This window comes from Pollachius pollachius (assembly GCF_949987615.1).
Source record: "Pollachius pollachius genome assembly, chromosome: 6".
NCBI classification, from domain to species: Eukaryota; Metazoa; Chordata; class Actinopteri; order Gadiformes; family Gadidae; genus Pollachius; species Pollachius pollachius.
In genome coordinates this window covers 7394975-7415285 of record NC_136939.1, presented here as the reverse complement: position 1 = coordinate 7415285, position 20311 = coordinate 7394975, and the positions used below count along the sequence as shown (strand labels likewise).

At 44.2% G+C, this 20311-nt stretch overlaps 1 protein-coding gene across 1 annotated transcript in view; it reads right to left on the bottom strand.

Moving 5' to 3' along the window:
* The window catches only part of LOC307076575 (nucleolar protein 4-like), a 62582-nt gene extending 43147 nt beyond the window's left edge, over positions 1–19435 (bottom strand). The window contains 4 exon segments of the mRNA XM_079737617.1: positions 3244–3353; positions 6465–6576; positions 8952–9104; positions 18603–19435. Of these exon segments, the coding sequence (XP_079593743.1) occupies positions 3244–3353; positions 6465–6576; positions 8952–9104; positions 18603–18989 (762 nt within the window). The 5' untranslated portion in view covers positions 18990–19435.
* Positions 19436–20311: the final 876 nt, after the last annotated feature.

Below are 20311 nucleotides of genomic sequence, written 5' to 3'. Positions count from 1 at the left end.
CTATGGTGGCACTTGGATATACCGCTGGATTGTACTTCTTAGCAAATCCAGTTAACCCTAAATACTGCGGAGGACTGTCACTTTGTGATCCAAATACAATAGCTGTTTCCAAGAAAATGTAATGCAATCGTTTTATATTCAACCCTGAAGGTTCTTCCAAACCCGGTACGTAAGTCACACTTGAACCTGAACCTAGTGGGGACAGTAGATCACAGAGAAAAAGGTGGGGAACCATAGTTTTGAATGTAACCAGTTCTAATAAATAACTTCCAGGATCCAAACAGGAGCTTATATTTTTGTTCCCAACATCATAGACCCACAGCCCATTAGGGAGGCGATATCAGAGTCTAATGGAGTTTAATGTGAGGTCAAGAGAACACCTATTTAACCATGCTACATGTAGCACTGAAAAACAATGGTCATGCACATCACAGTCATGTGAATGACTCCTATGTTCTAAACCAACAACATGAATATTTAATGTTTGGTCAGGAAAGCTACACACGGCTTTCAACCAATCGCTGAAAATAACTGTTTTTCATGATTATTATTTTGAGATCAGCTACAAAAACATTATATTTCAACTGATAATGCACACATGAGATGTTATTCCTGTTAACCTGCTTATCAATGAATATAACCAGACGTGGAAAGGGTTAATTAAATATTGTATTTTTTATTTACATAAAAATAAAATGCTACACGGTCAAACACCTCTTAGAGGTAGTTCCTCCAGGTCCCGAACAGTGAGACTACTTGCCTTTGCTGAAGCTAGCTAACTTTACCTCTTTTGTTGTAATTATAACAGAGCAACCCCCAACCCATCTCATTCGTGCACGCACCCGTGCACATGCATACGCACCCACACGTTTCTCCCCAAATAATGGAATGAGGTTTCTCGGGAGGAGGGAACAGCGATATGGGGGCGGGGCGCTAATATACATAATGAACCCTCCTCATTCTCCTTTTTTAATTCATTCCAGCCCCCCCATCCCTTCATCTATTCTCCCCCCCCCCCCCTGCCCACCTGCCCCAACCCCCCTACTCCCCCTCCCCCAAGGCCCCATCACTCTAACTCTGGTTAATCTCATCCCCCCCTTACCACACACGCACGCACACAAGCACACGCACACACACACACACACACACACACACACACACACAATCCAATGCACCAAATCACAATCTGCCCCTCATGCCCCCGACCTCCCTAAAGAAGAACGCATCCTGGGTAATTTCCACCTGCTCCAGGAGGTTTAAGTGGAGGAGAGAGAGACAGTGATGGGTGTTAATGGTGTCTTCCAACACATGCTACTCTCTCTTTCTCTCTCTTCCCTTCTCCCTCTCTTTCACTCTCCCTCTCCCCCATAGTTATCCCTCCCAAGAATGACTCTCTCCACGTCTCACAAAACCACCCAACACTAAACCTCTGCCACCCCAGGGAGACTACACAGTACCTCAGGAGATGAGGGACTGCATCATTTGAGTTCTAAAACCAACAGCATGAGCTTCTGCTTGTGTAAGGATCCACTGAAGGCGTGCCATAGCTGTCATATATAAACCACAACGAGACGCGGCATCGATACCCACTCTGCTGAGGTTGCTGTTCTAATCCTGTGTGTTTCGGGCTATCTGATCTACTGCATGGCCAGCCTTTTCTGTTGCCTGGGCTTCGGCTCGTGGACATTGACTGCTTCCGATGAGACAAGGTCCGTTTATTTCTTTGGATCCGGTAATCATCAGGAATAGATCTGATTGGACACGCAGAATGATGGTCATGTGACCCACAATGCACCTGTGATAAAGTGACTGATGAGAGGACATTTTTGGATCATCCAAAACACCCAGGTTGTGAACAGAGTGGAGTTTATTATCTCTGTTAACAGATATCTGCCTAGGATTACAGAATCTGTAGGCAACGGTTGAAGATTTTCGTATTAGAAGCACTCCGGTTTACATTTGAAGTCTGTTTGTAGTTTGAGTAGTATTGACCAATCATGTTTGAGCATCCATTAGTTAAATCCAGGTAAACAGTACTGTTGAAAAAAATCTCAGAATCCATCGTCTATCATCTAACAATGATTAAGCTTTTAATAAGCTTTGATTTCTGTTTTAGGAGATTAGCCAAGATGTCGTCAGGACCAGAAACACATTTCTTTTTAATTGAAAACAACATCATTTGTTGAGTTCAGAAAAGATAATGTATGACAGAATACGGATTCTGACCTGCATCACCTGTGTCGCAGTGATTTTGCAGTGACTGCTGGTAACACCTACGTTCTTTCTATTTACCTTGACAGAAGGAAAGACAGGTTTCTTATAAATTCCGCTTTAACACCACAAATGATAACGAGACACCTGCCAATTAGCCAGAATGGTAATTAGCTCCTGACCTGCCGTCACTGAACTAGAGAGGTTTAACCAGAGTGTCATTCCCTAGTGTGTGTGTGTGTGTGTACGTCTATTCTCCGGTAGTAGTGTGCTCCTGTGTGTATATGTATGCGTGTATGCTTCCAATGTGTATGCTATGCACATGTGAATTCACGTGCAAGCCTATATGTGTGTGTGTGTGTGTGTGTGTGTGTGTGTGTGTGTGTGTGTGTGTGAGAGATATATATTGGCATTCCAGTGTAAATTGGCACTTCAGTGTCTCCCCCGTCCTCAGCTAATTAACTAGACGCTCAGAGGCCTCGCTTAATTGGAATGAGCCCAACCCTATTCCCCCACTGGTTATCAAGACACCCCCACACAGACACTCACACACTCACACACACACACACATATAACATGCCATCACTTCCTTGCACATACAAAAGGCATATTTTCATTCAGCCCCCCTTTGCAACAACCCATAGACACAAAGAGCTTTAGATTGGCAGTGTGTGTGCGTTGGGGGGTGGGGGGGGTTGCTTTGTACAGATACTAGCAATGTTTCCAATGGCATGGAGACATGTAGGGGGGGGTCGATTCATGTAGGGGGGGAAGGGGGGTGGAGAGAGCAAAAGAGAGAGGTTTGTATTTTTGCACCAATAAACCGCAGCAAATGTGCAAATGTGCCGACATTGACAATCCAGAAAATGATACGGCAGTCAGACACCAGACCTGCTCTGTAACAGACCTCAGGCTTGGGAACCAGAAACCATTCTGGACAAACTACCACACATCGCTCACACTCGTGGTCCCAGCGGGAGCGACGGAGGGGGGGGTTGTACTGTACCATGCTGTGGGATCTGAGGAGCCTACCTTGTCCATGCTGCTCCCACACTGTAGCTCCATGTGTTTCAGGTAGGCTGTGGTCAGAGGCATGTTGTAGTCGATCATGTCCGGAGCGAGGGACGTCGGCCGGTCGTTCTCTGGTGGAGACAGGGGAGGAGGATTTTATTGAAGTGGTTGACATTGCACCGGGGCAGGTGAGGACTGTTTTAAGGTGTTTGCACAGTGCCCAAACAAACACTAACACCCAATGTTTGTTAGCACCTTGAACCAATGTCAAACACATGTGTATTCTGCAATACAACTGTGTTAGCATCTTAAACTAATATCAAACACAGGTTAATTCTGCAATACAACTGTGTCAGCATCATAAACCAATGTCAAACACAGCTTTATTCACCAATATCATGCCGGGGTTTACACCTTTGATACGTAATATTAAAGTGAACACTCAACACAGTGGCACAAGGCCATCATTTCTGCCATCCAAAGCTAAAATACCCCAAAACAAATAGTTAAAACAACACAAGCTTGGAGGTGTAGCACATCGGTGCTTCATCTCTCTGTAGCACTCACCCCCGCCCACCCTGCCCATCTCCTTATCTCGCCCCCTCACTCATATTTGCAGCCTCCACCTCTCTTCCCTCCATTGTCTCTCCTGTCAGTCATTTGTCCACAGTGACCTAGCACTAGGACATGTCTAGCGTCTGCAACGCATGGAGGACGAAGGAGAACACAAAGGAGAATACGACCCAGCAGATAGGCAGGCCGGCCGGTCAAGACGGACACATGATGGATAGTCTTGTCCCAGAGTGAGAGTGCATAGTACGGAGCATGCTTCCAGGCAATGAGGGAGCCTTGGATAACAGATCGATTATGTGCTGTGTGGCTCATTTCACATTTAAGCTACTGTTTTCTTGCTGTGGCCGGTGGCACATGCTGTGGTTTTGAAAAAACTCTGGGACTCTGGTGAAAGACTGCGTCTGCGTCTTGACCATATTCAGAATCCCGCCCCTCCGGTGCTACGGGATCCCTGCCGTCTTATGGAAATACTCTCATCCTTTGAATGATTAACACCGACAAGCAGAAGCACAGACCGAGTCTTAACAAGCTAGAACCTAATCATATGAAATACAGGTAAAAAGCAGTACTTAACGATTAAACATTATTTACTAATTGTCCAAGCACTTTGAAAATTGTACGATTTGTATTTCTTATATTTTTGTCAAACCAAAGTCCTCTTAATGAGTCATGCATTCTTCATCTGGGGGATGCGCCGAAACCAGTACATGCCCATCCTTATAAGACAAGTGCAAGGACATACATGAATACATACATTAAACCTCCACATATAGACATACGCTAAACCTCCACATAGGGACACGTACGCCTGCTGCCTGCCAATTAAACATAGCCCCAGTCCACAGTGATTAGCTGCATTTAATAATTCACAGCTGAACTTTAGTGGGAGTGACTCTAGCATTGCGATGCTGAGGCTTTTGAGGTGTGTGTGTGTGTGTGTGTGTGTGTGTGTGTGTGTGTGTGTGTGTGTGTGTGTGTGTGTGTGTGTGTGTGTGTGTGTGTGTGTTGTGCTTTGAGTTGGAAAGAGGGCAGCTAATTGCCTTCCGACACTATGGTGATCGGTCCCCTGCCTGGCGCTCACACACACACACACACACACACACACACACACACACACACACACACACACACACACACACACACACACACACACACACAAAGAGATAAGAGATGTAGACGCATTTAAAAACACATGCGCACGTGTGTACAGAACGTTACAGACACACCATTTGACTAGGATTTTACAGTCAATATTACTGTTATGAAATACAAAGCTGGCATTTTATATGTGCAGAAAGAAGCTGTCTTTTGATCTGGGATTTACTTTGATTTTCTTAATTGCATTATTTATTGTTACTAGACCATTATCGTGAATGAAGTGTAAACGTCATGATGTGTAGTTGGGAGCAGTAGATCAGTTTTACAACCAAGGCTATTTTCCTTGCAACCATGCAAATGTGTGCTTGTTCCCCACTCTTTGTTAAACGCTGCTAATTAGGCTAATTGAGGAGAGAGGGGGGACCCTGGAACGACACCCCGGTGAAATGAGAGATGGGGGGTGAAGGGATGAGCAGGGAGTATATCATTAAGAGAAATAGAGTGTAGAAACAGAAGGAAGACAGACAGACAGACAGACAGACAGACAGACAGGGAATGCTGGAGGAGGGTGTTCCCTTCTTTGCACAGCAAACAAACAAACAAATGTTGACACCTTATGGGGAAAAAGCCTTACTTTCAACATGGGTATCAGCCTCTCTCTCGCACTCTTTCTCTCTCTCTACAGCAGGCAGAGGGACAGATGAACCGACTCTGTGGATACCCATGTTGAAAGTGAGGCTCATTCACGTTAGAATTTGAGTGTTTTCCTTTCAAGAAAAACCCTCCCCACATACATCCCAGCAGATGTTGCCCCCTGAGACACCATGGCAACCGCCATGACAACCATGCTGTAGGGCAGAAGGTGTTTGAGGGCCTGAGCATCAAGGCAAACTACACTGACAAGACTCTGGTAATCAGGTTTGTAGACGCTGGAACCGCATTATGGTGAATATGACATCATGATTCCAGGCAACAGTTTAATAACAGAGGGTTTACTGTAAACCTCTGTTGATCTGAGCTATGTGAAGACATTATGAATGTACTTGACTGGCTGTAAAATCATGGTATCCACGGTGCGTCCATGAACAACCCTGGATTTGACTCAGTGCTGAGCCTTCGCAAGTCTGTTTAAAAGGTTGCAATAACAGTCTCCATATTCAAACCCACGTTTTGATGTTATGATGGTATGAGGATGGCTGCTGATGGACACTGAAATAGACAGTCCAATGTGCACTATGTTTTGGAAGCAAAGACTTGAGAGCCAGCTGCCTTTAGACTCAAGTCCATACAGACACAAACACTCTCTCATACACACACACACACACCTTTTGACCCCATTCTAGACAGACAGAAACACAGACAGGTACCTTTAAGTTTATAGTGTAGTCCAGAGAGAAAGACTGGTACCATTAGACTCCAGTCCAGACAGGCAGACAGACGGACAGACGGACAGACGGGTACCTTTATGCTCCAGTCGAGACATACAGACGGAGAGGTACCTTTAGACTCTAGTCCAGACAGACATACAGACGGAGAGATAGCTTCAAACTGTAGTCCAGACAGACAGGTACCTTTCGACTCCAGACCGGTGGTGGTGATGTGCATTCTCTTCTGACACTCTCCACAGCTCATCAGGAAGCGGGTCACTGCCTCCCTGGGCAGAAACGCATAGGTCTCCGCTATCTGTGGGGCAAGAGACATCGGGTGAGCAGGGTGAAGGAGAGAGACAGGGAGTAGGGTTATCTAGCTGAGCAGCAGGGTGTGTGTGTGCGTGTACGTGTGTGTGTGTGTGTGCGCGTGTACGTCTGTGTGTGTGTGTGTGTGTGTGTGTGTGTGTGTGTGTGTGTGTGTGTGTGTGTGTGTGTGTGTGTGTGTGTGTGTGTGTGTGTGTGTGTGTGTGTGTGTGTGTGTGTGTGTGCACAGCCGAACACACACAGCTGTGATCCGTATGTGTGTGGGGCGTAGGGACGACTCTAGGCTGTGCCATGCTGGCTGAGTAGGGGGTGGGGGGGTTTTGGGGAGGCAACAGATTAAAGAGATGATGGGGGGAGGAGCAGGTTAGGGAATAAGGAACCTTATTACAGCCTAGCATCATTAGAGACCAGTATGACCTTCTGGCTCCTTCTTCTGGCTCTACAAGGGCGGTCTGGGAGCATCCATAGTGGATTTAGCGACCGTAAAACAATAACTTACACATACTCTCGCCCATAATGATAACTGAGACTCGGGTGGCAACAGATGTAGTTGCCACCTTTGGCCAATAGAGGGCGGTGTCCCCAACAGAGCCCCAGGACAGGATAGGTTCAATTTTGTGTGTGTTTGTGTTTGTTTGTGTGTGTGCGCACCAAGGGTGTGGTCCAATCTCCTCTTTCACACCTTTGATCATAACAGATCAGTTAGTAAGACCGACAGTAAAAACTAGAGAGATTTGTATGTAATTGTGAATAAAAATGACAGGTGCTGTGTAATTGGGTGGGTTGCCATATCAACCTGAAGGCAGGGTCCAAAATTCACTTTCAGGCTTGTGACTCCTACCCACCAAACATTTGTTTTAATATGTTACCCTGGATTATTTTTAACTGCTGCAATATGTTCAAATCTATCTGAAATTGGTTGGCGGCAGGTGTTAAGGGCGCAATGTGTTAAGCCCCTCCCAGTTGGTAGGCGGGAGACTTAACCAAATTGAAAGATGATAATAACAGTGTTCTGTCGACTCTCGTGTGCAGCTGTGTGATGCTAAGTAGTGTAGCTCGGCTGGCTAGGGGGGGGAGTGGGAGGGGTTTTGAGAGTGGCGATGGTAAGCCCTAGGAACAACATTTGTAGAATATATCCGCTATGGGGCGTGATTTTATCGCGCGTTATTGAAATCCATATCGATCGGGCTAGTACTACGGGCGAGTTGAACAGTTACACCATTGCGACTTTATTTAGCCTTGGCAATAGCCTGGGCTCTTACACACTGAGCTACTGAAAGAGGAAACGATACTGACAGAGGAGGAAGAGAGAGTGGGGGAGAGCGATGGCACAACATGCACGATAGACATACGGGACGACTACGTTTTAAAGGAGGAGGATGGGTTTGGGGGAGCCAGAGTGAGCCAGAGTGATTCAGGTGTTTAAGGGACGGTAAGAGAAAGAGGCAGGCCACCAAAGGGTCCCACAACAGAGTCCTGAGGATCAATGGGGGAATTCGTGCCGTTTCTTCTGAGGTCCCCTTCAGCAAGGCATGGACACTCCTAAGAAATCCAGAAGTGAGGCTAGACCTTTCTCTTGGAAATAGTCTTAATGACACAATGGTCTGATGCATCTTTACTGGGAGTACTGGGACAGCAGCGTTCTGTCCCCTGGGTTACAGCTTGACACAGAAGAGTTTCATATCTTATGGGAGCTTAATATCAAGTGAGAGTTCGCCTGTCACCTCAATGGCAAGGGAAATCCATGGTTTCCTTCTCAAGAACGTATTTATGGTATGTATATTGAGTATGAAAAAAACATTATTTGAACTCATTTCCATCAAAAGCGTGATCTATTCACCACCCCCACACACACGCCACATCCACACCCGGTCTGCTGTCATCGAGTGGTGTGTTATTATCTCATGTATTTTCTTATCTTTTTGGAGGAAGTCAACTGCATGCAGGATGGTTATACAGTATATTCACTTTTCAGCTCTAATACTCTAGTGCTTTGCAACGTTAAAAGGATTGTTATGATACTTTATGCTCTAAGTATAGGGTGATAACACTCTAGTTGCATAGCCAATGTTATAATACTTCACACTCAAATTGTATAGGGATGAAATTGCAGTTGTATAGCTGATGTAATGGCTCTATACACTATAGTTGGATAGCTCATGCAATAATATGTATGCTTTAATTGTAAAGGTGATATAATGATACTTAATGCTCCATTTATAGGGTGATTTAACGCTACTTCAGACTAAAACTATGCAGATATTGGTGACATGCCTCTGTTGTATAGGTGACGTTTTAATGCTAAAACTCTTGTTGTAGGGTTGACCTCACATGTGTGTGTGGTGCTTTGGAGAAGGAACTCACAGCTCTGTAGGTCTTCTTCTGCCCGGCGTGTTTAGGGCTCTTCCCAGGATCTGAGGAGATGTCCACGTGCATGGCGTAGATGATGTCAAAGAAGTCCTCCACAATGGCCACGCGCTTCAGAGACGGGTCGGACCCGGCTACACCGTCTATACACTAAATGAGAGAGGGAGAATATATCCATTTTAATTTTGACTATTTTTATGTTTGACAATTTACGATTATATCTGATGTTGAATCTTTTCCTGATTTGGTCATGTAAATGTACTTTTTTTCCGTGCCGTACATTTAAATTGTTATATAACAAATGATTAAAAAAAATGAAAAATATATAAATCGTTCACAGCCTTCAGACCTAAAATAAAAACCTGCGAACTACCTATGCAATAAACACACACACACACAGGGAATACATGGAGGCCTAGGGGACCTGCCCGTCTCCCACAAGGCCGTGGGAGAGGTGTGTGAGGCAGGACGTGGGAAAGGCGGCTGTAGAGTGTGTGAGAGAGAGGGGGGGGGGACATGGGGTCTGTGTGTGTGCGTGTGCGTGTGCGTGTGTGTGTGTAAGAGGACAGAGTCGGTGCTAGACTAGAGTGTGTATTAGAGTGAGATCTTGGGGGACAAATGAGATTTTTGCTTGCCAGGGTCTCCGTAGACTGTAGTCAAAATGTCTATGTAGACAACAGGTGGTGCAAGAACACACATACACACACACACACACACACACACACACACACACTCCCTACGACTGACAGAGAAAGGCCAAGCTTGCTGCTGCTATGGCAACGGATTGAAGGCCAACCTCATGGGACAGTACTGGAAGAGAGTGTGTGCGCGTGTGCGTGTGTTTGCGTGTGTGTATGTGTTTGTGATTATTTTGGTTTCTCCCTCATGGTCATGCGACCCCCTTGAACAAACACACAAGCACACACATGTGAATAGGTCTGTATGTAAGTGCATCTGTAAGCATGTTTGGGTTTATGCTGACATAACAATAAAAAAAAGTAGTACGAATATTTATATTTTATATTGGGTTCAGTCCTTGTGATCATGTGACCCACTCCCCCAAACAGAGAGAGGAAATTAGAGGATGAATGGGAGTACGCATGTGAGGGTAAGACGGTGTGGGAGATGAGTGTCCTCATTATTCATAAGCGGTGTCCCAGGGTACTCTTTACCAGATGGTAGACACACACACACACACACACACACACGCACGCACGCACACACACACACACACACACACATACACACACACACACACACACACACACACACGTGCTTTACTGCCATGATAAACCAGAGATCACATTGCATACTATATCATATATAACACTCATCGTCAATGCATGGAAACAATTGCGGAAAAATCGAATTCACATGGTTGAAACGATATCATTCATCCGTCGTCCACTCAGCGTCCATTAGAATGTGTGTTTAACCTCCAGCCAGCAGGTCTACTTCCCGTTCATCTCTCACTCTTGACTCCACCATCGGCCCCACCTCCTCCAACTCTGTTGCAGCATTCAGGCAACCAGGGTTTCTATGGCAACCAGCTTCCATCTACCAGACCATTGACTTAGTTGCCAAACTCCATCCCCCCTCAGTCCCTAACAAGTGAACTGGCAGGGGAGAGGGAAGAGGAGAGGCCCTGGCGATGATGGTTTTGATGAAGAGGTCTCCACTGATGAAAGAAACAATGCTGGGAAGTACTCTGATTCCCTCCTCGTACCCCCATCAAGCATGCACAAATACAGACGTCAGGGCACACATGAACAAGAGATGTAGAGCGAGATGTAGAGAGAGAGAGAGAGAGATTTAGAGAGAGAGTGAGACGCAGAGAGAGATAGACTATCTATTTGTAATATTGTCTTAAAGTTTGACAGAGGTGGCCATCAATAACCAAAAGTAAAAGCTAGTACATAGAAATGTTAAAATATATCAAACAATAAAAACATATAACAGCCATTGATTCTTAAATTAAAATCATATTCAGCGATCATGAATTTTGAATATGGCTACATAACTATACATATATCACACCACATAGGACCTCTCTCTTCCAAACAAGCCTGTTGCTAGGATACGCTAGGGGTCCATTTAACGCCCCCCTCCTCCCCCTCCCCCAACACACCACCAAGATTCCTTCCTATATAACCCCTTATTCCCTTCAAAACACACACACACACACACACACACACACACACACACGCTGTGTTTGAGCACCCTAATTGATAACTGATTAAGTGTATTTCGCTGTGATGTACACAATTAAATAACATTGCACGCACACGCACACGCACACACACACACACACACATACACACACACCTGGTGATCTATTATAGCGCATGATATCATGTGGACTGAAATGGGGACTACATAAAGAAAAACCCTGAAGATATGAGAGCAAGGTAAATGTACAATGTCTGCATACTGCACGTGCATAATCACCTTTATTCAGCTGCACAGCTTGCTTTGAAAACTGTTGCGACGTTTAACATCGACTTATAGAATGAACACCTCATTTTTTCCCGAGTCAATAGCAGTCGAGATTGAGATTCACACATTATTTAAATATCACAATCCTTTGTGTGGCCACTCCAAGTCTAGTCCTACATGAAATTAAACCCAACAATATGTTTATAAGTGGGCTAACTCCGACAATACCTTTCTAGCTCTATACACGCTGAAAACAGATCAGAGAAGAGCACGTTGTAAAAGCTTTGTGCTACAAAAAACACATCAGGCCAACCCATGCAAACTGGCTTGTGCCATCAAACGGATGAACAGGCTATGTCATACCCACAGCAATAGGCCACTAAACAGACAGCTTACATTTGCTAACAGCTATTGGCCAAAAAAAGAGAGGGCAAAGAGCTTAGCGATGAGCTAATCATCCAGCTGCTGGGTGCAGGGGCATCGAAGTATGATGGGGAGGGAGGGAGGGGGGGGGGGGGGGGGAACAGGCTGGGGAGAAAGGGGGGCCACGCGGTTCTGTGGGGGGTCCTGGAGCAAGAGGAAAGCAGAACTGTTCCTGCAGGGGGAGGGAGAGGGGGAGATAGGGGCGAGGGAGAGGTGATGAGGAAGCAGCATGATAAAGAGTGCATCATTTGTCCTACTACAGCCCTGACCCCTATTCCACACGTTGAGGAAGTAAGATAAGCAATCCTAACCATCTTATTATAAAAGAGCAACAATGAAGTACTAACTGTAAGCCAGAAAAGAAAATAACGATTTTATTGTGATCCCCATTTATAGTCTTGTGTTTCTGTGGACACATTGGGGAAAAACTTGTATATTGGCGTTCAAGATATCTCAATGCTATCTAAAACTTTTTAAGTTTTGCCAGCATACAAATTAATAAATAAAGAAAAAGATCATAACACCACACCACACGCCAAACTAACTATAACACCACTAGCAATAGACCATAACACTACTACTAGCCACATACTAACCATAACGCCATCCTGATTGACACAGGCTGTGTGTGCTTAAGTCAGACGTCTGTCAGAATAGCTAAAATAAATCAATTTAGTGAAGGGTTGGAAATAAAGAGTCAGCAATGAAAAATGCAAGATTATCTTAGAAAGGGGGAGTAAAAGGAGAAGACTGCTCAATTGTGGTTTAGGGTTGTTCTTTGTATTACCGAAACTAGTAAACAAAGACACCGTTTGATAGAGATATTGTCGACATGTGTAAGGCAAATCTTTTTCAATTTGGCCGTTGTAGGTCGCTGGATGATAATAGGCTTTCAAGAGGCTGAATGCTGTACAGCGAATATCAAACAAAACCACAACTACTAAATAAATAAGCCCAAACGTAGTCCTATACTAGCTAGTTCATTAGGTCCAATATGGAGCCCCATTATGGGCCTGTGTTGTGGACCCCCGTTATGGTCCAGCGCTATGGCCCAGGTGCTAGCCTTGCTGTCGGTCATTCAGGTGAGGAGGCGTTAAGAGGTCCGGAGGAGTCAAGGTGAATGAGGCACCCCGGCCTAATTAAGACTGCTGCTATTATTCTGTCACCATGGCAACCGTAGAATGCCAGGGGGGGGAGGTGTGCACAAGGCTGCCTCTGTGTGTGTGTATTGGTATGTGTGTATGTGTTCATGTGTAGATGTGTGTGTGTGTGTGTGGGTGTATGTGTGTATGTGTGTGTGTGTGTATGTGGTCTCACTCTCTATCTTCTACAGCGATAGCTTGACCCCAGCTGACTCCTTGGATATCATAACTACTGTCAACAGCCAATCATGCCCTAATCACCCAGTCACACCTTCACCAATCAAAACGCATCTAGGCAGCCCATCTACAAAATAATGACTTCAGAGGATAGCAGAGCGGACCTTTGATGTAAACTTCCTGAAACGTATTCTTTAAACTAACTCTGCTATCTGAATGGCTCAATCAGATGCATTTCAACCATTAAAGTATTGCAGGAATATAAAGCCTAGAACCCTAGGTTACATTAACCTCATAATTCTGATAGACAGGTCTAAAATACACACAAAAGTATTCCAGCTCTAACAAGATGGACCATTCTCACTTCCACCAGCAGCAACACTAAGTGGATACTCATTATACAGAAGGAGAAACAAGTCTGGGGAGAAGGCCCTCACAGCCAACCATGTGTGATGTTAGGTTGTTAATCACCTGAACCTTCACCTTCCACCCTGACCACGAAGAGCCCTTGCCCCAGTGTCTCCAAGCACACACACATGCATGTGCAGACACATGCATGTGTACACGCACGCACATGCAGGCACACGTGTACACCTGTTTTTGTTTTTTTCACAAAATTGATCATCTGCTACATTTGATCCTTTCTGAATTCCATCTCCGTCTCATAGTGTTAGATCGTATCACCTCACATATCTCACAAACAGACAGTGGAAAATAAAATACACTGCAGAAACATAGACTGGTGCATTCCAGTAATGTTGAACAGTCAACAGTAAATGCCAAACACATGTTTTCAAATGGTGTTCATATTAACTAAGGTAATGGCATTCACGTTCACTGAAGATAATAACTCATACATTATTTATCCTAACTTTGACCCTGAAGCCGTACCCCTATGCTTAAGCTATATATTTATGCTTATTACTGCGTAAACTAATGTTAATTAATGGTTGATTAATGTAGACCTACCTAATGTAAAGTATTATCGATTTGATGTATTGCCCCCTGAGTATATAGTCTATATATATAAAACAATTAAACAAATTTGTTGAACCTGATCACATCAAAAAAATATATTTTTAAAAAAGGTTTGCTGGTGGTGGCCGTAGCTCGCCCTGCTTAACACATGCAGTACGGCATGGCCCCACACATCTTCATATCGGAAGAAAAGGGTATTGTATTCACAAAATACAAAAACTGAGCCAAAAGATGAGCCAAATATTTCATGATCTTCAATGAAAATGTGGAGGAAACTGCCATCTTTTTTTATATAAAGTCTAAAAGTGCTTTGACCATTGTTTGATAGTGTTGAAAACGTCAAAAGTGCTTGCCTCTCTACCCTACAGGGTCTACCAATCAACTTATCCATGACACTATGGTAAAATTGCTCCGATAGTGTACTGTTCCATTAAGCGATATGACTTACTGGTTCCTGCAGCATCCCACACTGTATCGCAAGTTCATAGTGTCTCTAATACTGATTGTATATTATGTGTGTCTGCTATTTGAAAACATGTAAATTGCAGGAAGTCCTTAAATAAACTGTGAACAATATGGCCCTGGGTTGTTGTTGAGGCTGTGTCAATGTGTTATATGTGTTCATTTAAACCTTCATCTGCCCCAAAGTTGAACCCAAGCAGAGAGTGACAGGATACACACACACACACACACACAGAAAATTGTGTCTTCTTTCACTTTCCTGCACTTTTCTGTCTTATTTTCGGTTCCCATCAAATGGAAACTCTCACAGCAACACAATTCTCAGACTGTGTCCATCAGCAGATTCAAAACAAGCCAGATGGGGCAATTCCATTTTGGGGGATTTTACGGCTAAAAAACGTTTTTCACCAGTTTTAAAGAAATGCAAAAAATGGTGTACTAGAAAAAATAACGTTCTTTACAGGTGTTAAATTATGTGAAGAATGCTAATAGCTCCAGAGCCAAGCCCCCTCAAGGTAACTCAACGATCACCATTCAACCTGAGGAGGATAGACAGAGGCCCAGAGGGAGGGAGGGGCAAGATGCATGAAGGGTGCAGGGTGTGCATTAGTGAGGGAGTACATTCCATTAGTTGTCTTACTTATTTGAGCCTGGCCTGTATACCTGTTGCCTGTTTTATTGTCTCCCAAAATAAAACTAACCTTGACTTGCAATGCAATTCTATGACACTACAAATTGGCCCTCTTGTACTGCTAACAGAGGACCATGTCAATAGCACACACACACACACACACACACACACACACACACACACACACACACACACACACACACACACACACACACACACACACACACACAGATATGCAAACACACCATACTCAAACATGCACACCCACATACACCAGACTCACATGCACACACACACGCACGCACACACAGTTTATGGATTTTACCAACCTCACTCTGCGTCTCCGACTGTTCACTTAGACACATTAACTCGGTTGTTTTACGGCAAAGTGCAGGCAGTCCTTCCGAGCCTATCCTCCAACAAACCATGTCAGTTATAATTTGGCAATGTTGCTATTATTTTTTATTTAAAACATTACAACAGGGTTGAGGCTATATCCGATCACATTTTCACTGTAACTAAATGGTTAGGCCTATAAGAGAAGTAGATGCTCCTTGTCATGGGAGGGGAGTTATGATAAATATAATATATCTGTTGAACTAACCCTGACCTTGGTGTAAGTTGACTTGGTTAAACAGAATCTTCTTAATCAGTAGCAGAGCAGTGGGAGGAAACTTGTTTTGATTCGAATTAACTGATCAAAACATTCTGAAAAAAACTGCAGAAGACTCCTAGCAAGACAGACATGGGCTTAAAACGACTTGCTCACCAGCAGGTTGTTTTCTAACATGTTATAGAAGTACTTTCAGGTTATATTTCGTGGGAAGGCTAAAATGACATTAGCCAAAGGATAACACAGTAAGCTCATGAACGCTTTCAATAAATGATGAAGCATGATGAAAGATGAGGCCTAAGCCACTGTGTGATTTATCTAATTCCATGCTGCTGATTTTAAATTAAATAACTTTTTAGACTTGTTTGAGACCTTTACAACTTTATTGGAATAGGTAAAAAGCCATAAATAGGCTATTCCTCACTATTCCCTACGCCTTCGGCGATTAATTGTTAAATATTGGTACGACCAGATGAGACTGTGGCCAGATCCAGACGGCACAGCACGTTCACCATCTTTGGAATGTCCCAATCCAAACGAAAAGCCGTATGTTCATGACTACATTGAGGACACACAGCACTTTATAGATGTACATTATCACTATAAAAGTATATATTCCAATCCAAATTATAGAACAATATATTGTATTTCAACCATCATGCGACGTAAGCTTTTGAATACTGATCAGAATAAATATAGATTATATACTGCTTTGATTCAAAATGTATTAAACACAACACTGTATTACAACCTACTAGCTGACAGAAGTGTTGAAAAAACGGAAAAAAGTGTTGTTTTGGTTCTCATGCCTCTATATTATCTAACACTACTTAATGAAATAGGATAGGAAAGGTAGGAGTGGAGATATGACATTATTATTATTTTTTTTACAAATGTTAATTTATTTAATGGTGTCTATTGACGACTGCAACCCCAATAGTTCTCTCTTTGGCATCAGCTGCATGTGACAGTATGTGTGACAGACCATGTGCCTACAGACTACAAACTGCCAAATGAGCTTCTTCTTCTTCTTCTCTGTGTCACTCGGCCTGCTGGGAGTTAACACGGCAGAGGGGGGAAGCAGTTATCACATGGAGTTGACACCAGCGTCTAGTTCGTCACTATTTTTAGGACCAACTCACCACTTCCTCCTGGAGGGAAGCCGGCCATATCTGTTCAACGCTGGTGACCGTTAAGGGCGAAACAATCTCATAACTTGAGAGTGTACCTTTGAGCGGGTTCTGCAACTTTAAGTGAGAGAGCCCATTATTGTTGTGCATTTAAGGAGTGTTTATCTCCAATGATGATCATGTTGAGAGGGTTGAATTTTCTGCTCTTGACTCTCCTTGAGACCATATGGACTGAATCTCTACGACTTAACATTTTTGTTACATTTTCATTCTTCAAAATATATCAGAATATATGTTCGTAGGGACATAAATGCATGAATCCAAGCTCCCAGCTGTTTTGATAGTGTAGAACCGGAGTTTTCTTTGCAAGCTAGAACGACGGAGCAACGGCGACATGTTACCATGATAAGATCTTGTTTTGGGGTTTTTTCATGTGGAGGCCCGCATTCAACACGCTCAAATAAAGTCTAACCGGCCTGTCCAAATCTCCGAGTTGGCAGCCTACAGTGGACAGAGCCTTCACTTTTTAGTTAATGGATTGCATCATTAAAACAGAGGGCTCTTCAGGGAAGTCTTGACACCTGAATTAAGATCAGGTCAAATTAAAGACCTGTTGGAAACCTATTCCAAATAATTATCTGGCAATGATTGATCACGTAAAGGGAAACGTATAAGGTGCAACAAAGTTGTGAAGGTCTCAAACAAGTCTAAAACGTTATTTAATTTTAAATCAGCAGGACGCAATTAGACAAATCACACAGTGGCCTCATCTTTCATCATGCATCATCATTTATTGAAAGCGTTCATGAGCTTACTGTGTTATCCTTTGGCTAATGTCATTTTAGCCTTCCCACGAAATATAACCTGAAAGTACTTCTATAACATGTAAGAAAACAACCACAGAAGACTGTTTTGATCACTTAATTCAAAGTTTCCTCCCACTGCTCTGCTTCACTGATTAAGAAGGTTCTGTTTAACCAAGTCAACTTATACCAAGGTCAGGGTTTGTTCAACGGATATATTATCTTTATCATCACTTCCCTCCCATGACAAGGAGCATCTACTTCTGGTATGGGCCTAACCATTTAGTTACAGTGAAAATGTGATCGGATATAGCCTCAGCCCTGTCGTAATATGTTAAATAAAAAATAATAACACTGCCAAATTATAACTGACATGGTGTTTTCGAGGATAGGCTCGGAGGGATTGCCTGTACTTTGCCATAAAACAACTAAGTTAATATGTCTAAGTGAACAGTCGGCCTATGAATAATAGTGTAAGACTATGTCAAGTAAAATAAAATTAGCTTTACGTTGTTCGTGTATAGTCCATCTCGGGAAACGTAGGCTAGTCCTAGAATATGCTAAGAAAGTTGATATAATAATACAATAAAACAGAAGTGTCGTTTCAATCTAGGCTGGAGCCATACTGATTAAGAGCGATGCAGAACAGGTGTTTTGAATTGTGTGAAGCCAGGGAAAGTGGTGTAACTCTAGCCTTTAAAATATAGGCAAACACTTTTACACAGACACACACACGCACTCATGTTCTTAGGCAAACCGGCTGGTACAGACGCGCACACACTCCATTAAACGGAACCCACTTAGACAAAGCGCGCAGTGGTCCAGTGAAAGTGAAAGAGGAAGACGCACTAACCGTAGCCTTGATGGGCACGAAGAGCACGGCTCTGTCCGGGGAGCCGCCGACCCCCTCCTGCAGCGACCCCACTTGGAAGCCCTTCGACTTGACCCAGAATTTGAATTTGGCGTTGATGTTGCTCTTCTCGCGGAAGATCCAGCCTCGGTGGTCGTCCTCGATGTGCGTCAGGGTCTGGATGATTTTGTTGTATTTACGGCGGGTGACGGTCTTGGTTTTGCCTGAGTCGCCGTAGGTCCGGAGGCACCATTCCTGGAACATCTCGACCCCTGCCCCGGCTGCATCAGACACAGACACACCGTTGTCGGGGCTGGGGTTTTTGGGACTCTGGCTTTGCTGGTTGTCGGCGGTCCCCGCCGGATCCACGGCGGGTCTCCTGGTCGTCATGATAAATGCTCAAAGCTAACCACCCTAAACAAATGTCTACTTTGTTTGGTCAGTCCAGATGAGACCAGTTTGAATGTTGGTCGTTAGCCTATACAAAATCCCTGAGCTCTTCAACCAACTCGGGTCGTATCCTCCTCGTCAAGCAAAGCCAAAAAAAAAAAACGAAAATTACCCAAACGTTCTAAATTTTGCATCCGTGTTTTTAAATGAAATTCAAATGAAACGCTTGCTCCATCACTGCTCTCGCGCACCGGCGGGGTGAGCGGGACTACCAAAGGGCTCGATGAAGAACAATGAGCCGGTGGTAGGAGGTAGTGTGCGGTGTGCCCCTCACACACGCACACACCTGTTAACAGAATGGTCTGTCGGGCCGTCCCGTGGGGATGTCAGTTACCGCCTCGTCTCCTCCGCTGGGGAAAGAGAAGAAGCGAGTGGAGTGGGAGGGGGGGGGGATGTCCCAAAGCTCTCTTCCCACCTGTCGGGGTAGCTGGCTGGGGGGTGGTTAAATGCTATGTCGCTTGGATAATCTGATGCTTTTGTCCTAATTATGAGTTCCTTATCCCGTTAGTCTTAGGTAATGGAGAAATAAATAACAAAAAATCCCCAAAATGTATCCACCAACGAGGAATGCGTCGAAATCAGAAGGAACCTGAGGTGGTGCCTCCTCGCGGGCGGATCTCTGCTGCTCAACCAGCTGCTGATGGGAGAGCACGAGACACCTGTTTGAATCCGAACAACACGCCGCGAGAGCCCTCCCGTCGTCCCGAAAGAGCCAGCACCGCCTTCTGTCCTGCTCTGAACGGTCACTGTGGAACCCACTGTGGTCTTTATTTCCCACCTATCGTTTAACGATAAGGGGGTCGTTTGATCGACACCGTGGTAGCTATTGTGTTCCTCTCGCCCGGCCCTGAACCGCCTTTTACAACGAGCGGAACACAGCGTGCAGACGGGACATGTTTGCGCGCACCCTGCAGCCCTCTAAAATCAGGAAGTGTCAAAAAAATGCTGGAAACGCACCCCTTTCTGCATTGATGAACTATTGTCATTTAGGATAGCCGTCCCATGAGGAGGAACTGTACAGCAGGACCGAATAGTCCGAAAATAATACTCAGAAGAGTCTAATATTAGCCTATAATAAAAAGAAAAACGTTTCTGTTATGACGGGACCGAGTTGTCAAATAAACCTCTTGCTCTAAATAAATGAGAAACAATATGACCTGAAGTTGAGGGCAAAACACACTTTTATTAAAACATATTTGGTCTACCTATCAAATTATTTTAATTAAATATTATTTTCCTATGGACCACTTGATGTTTCATTG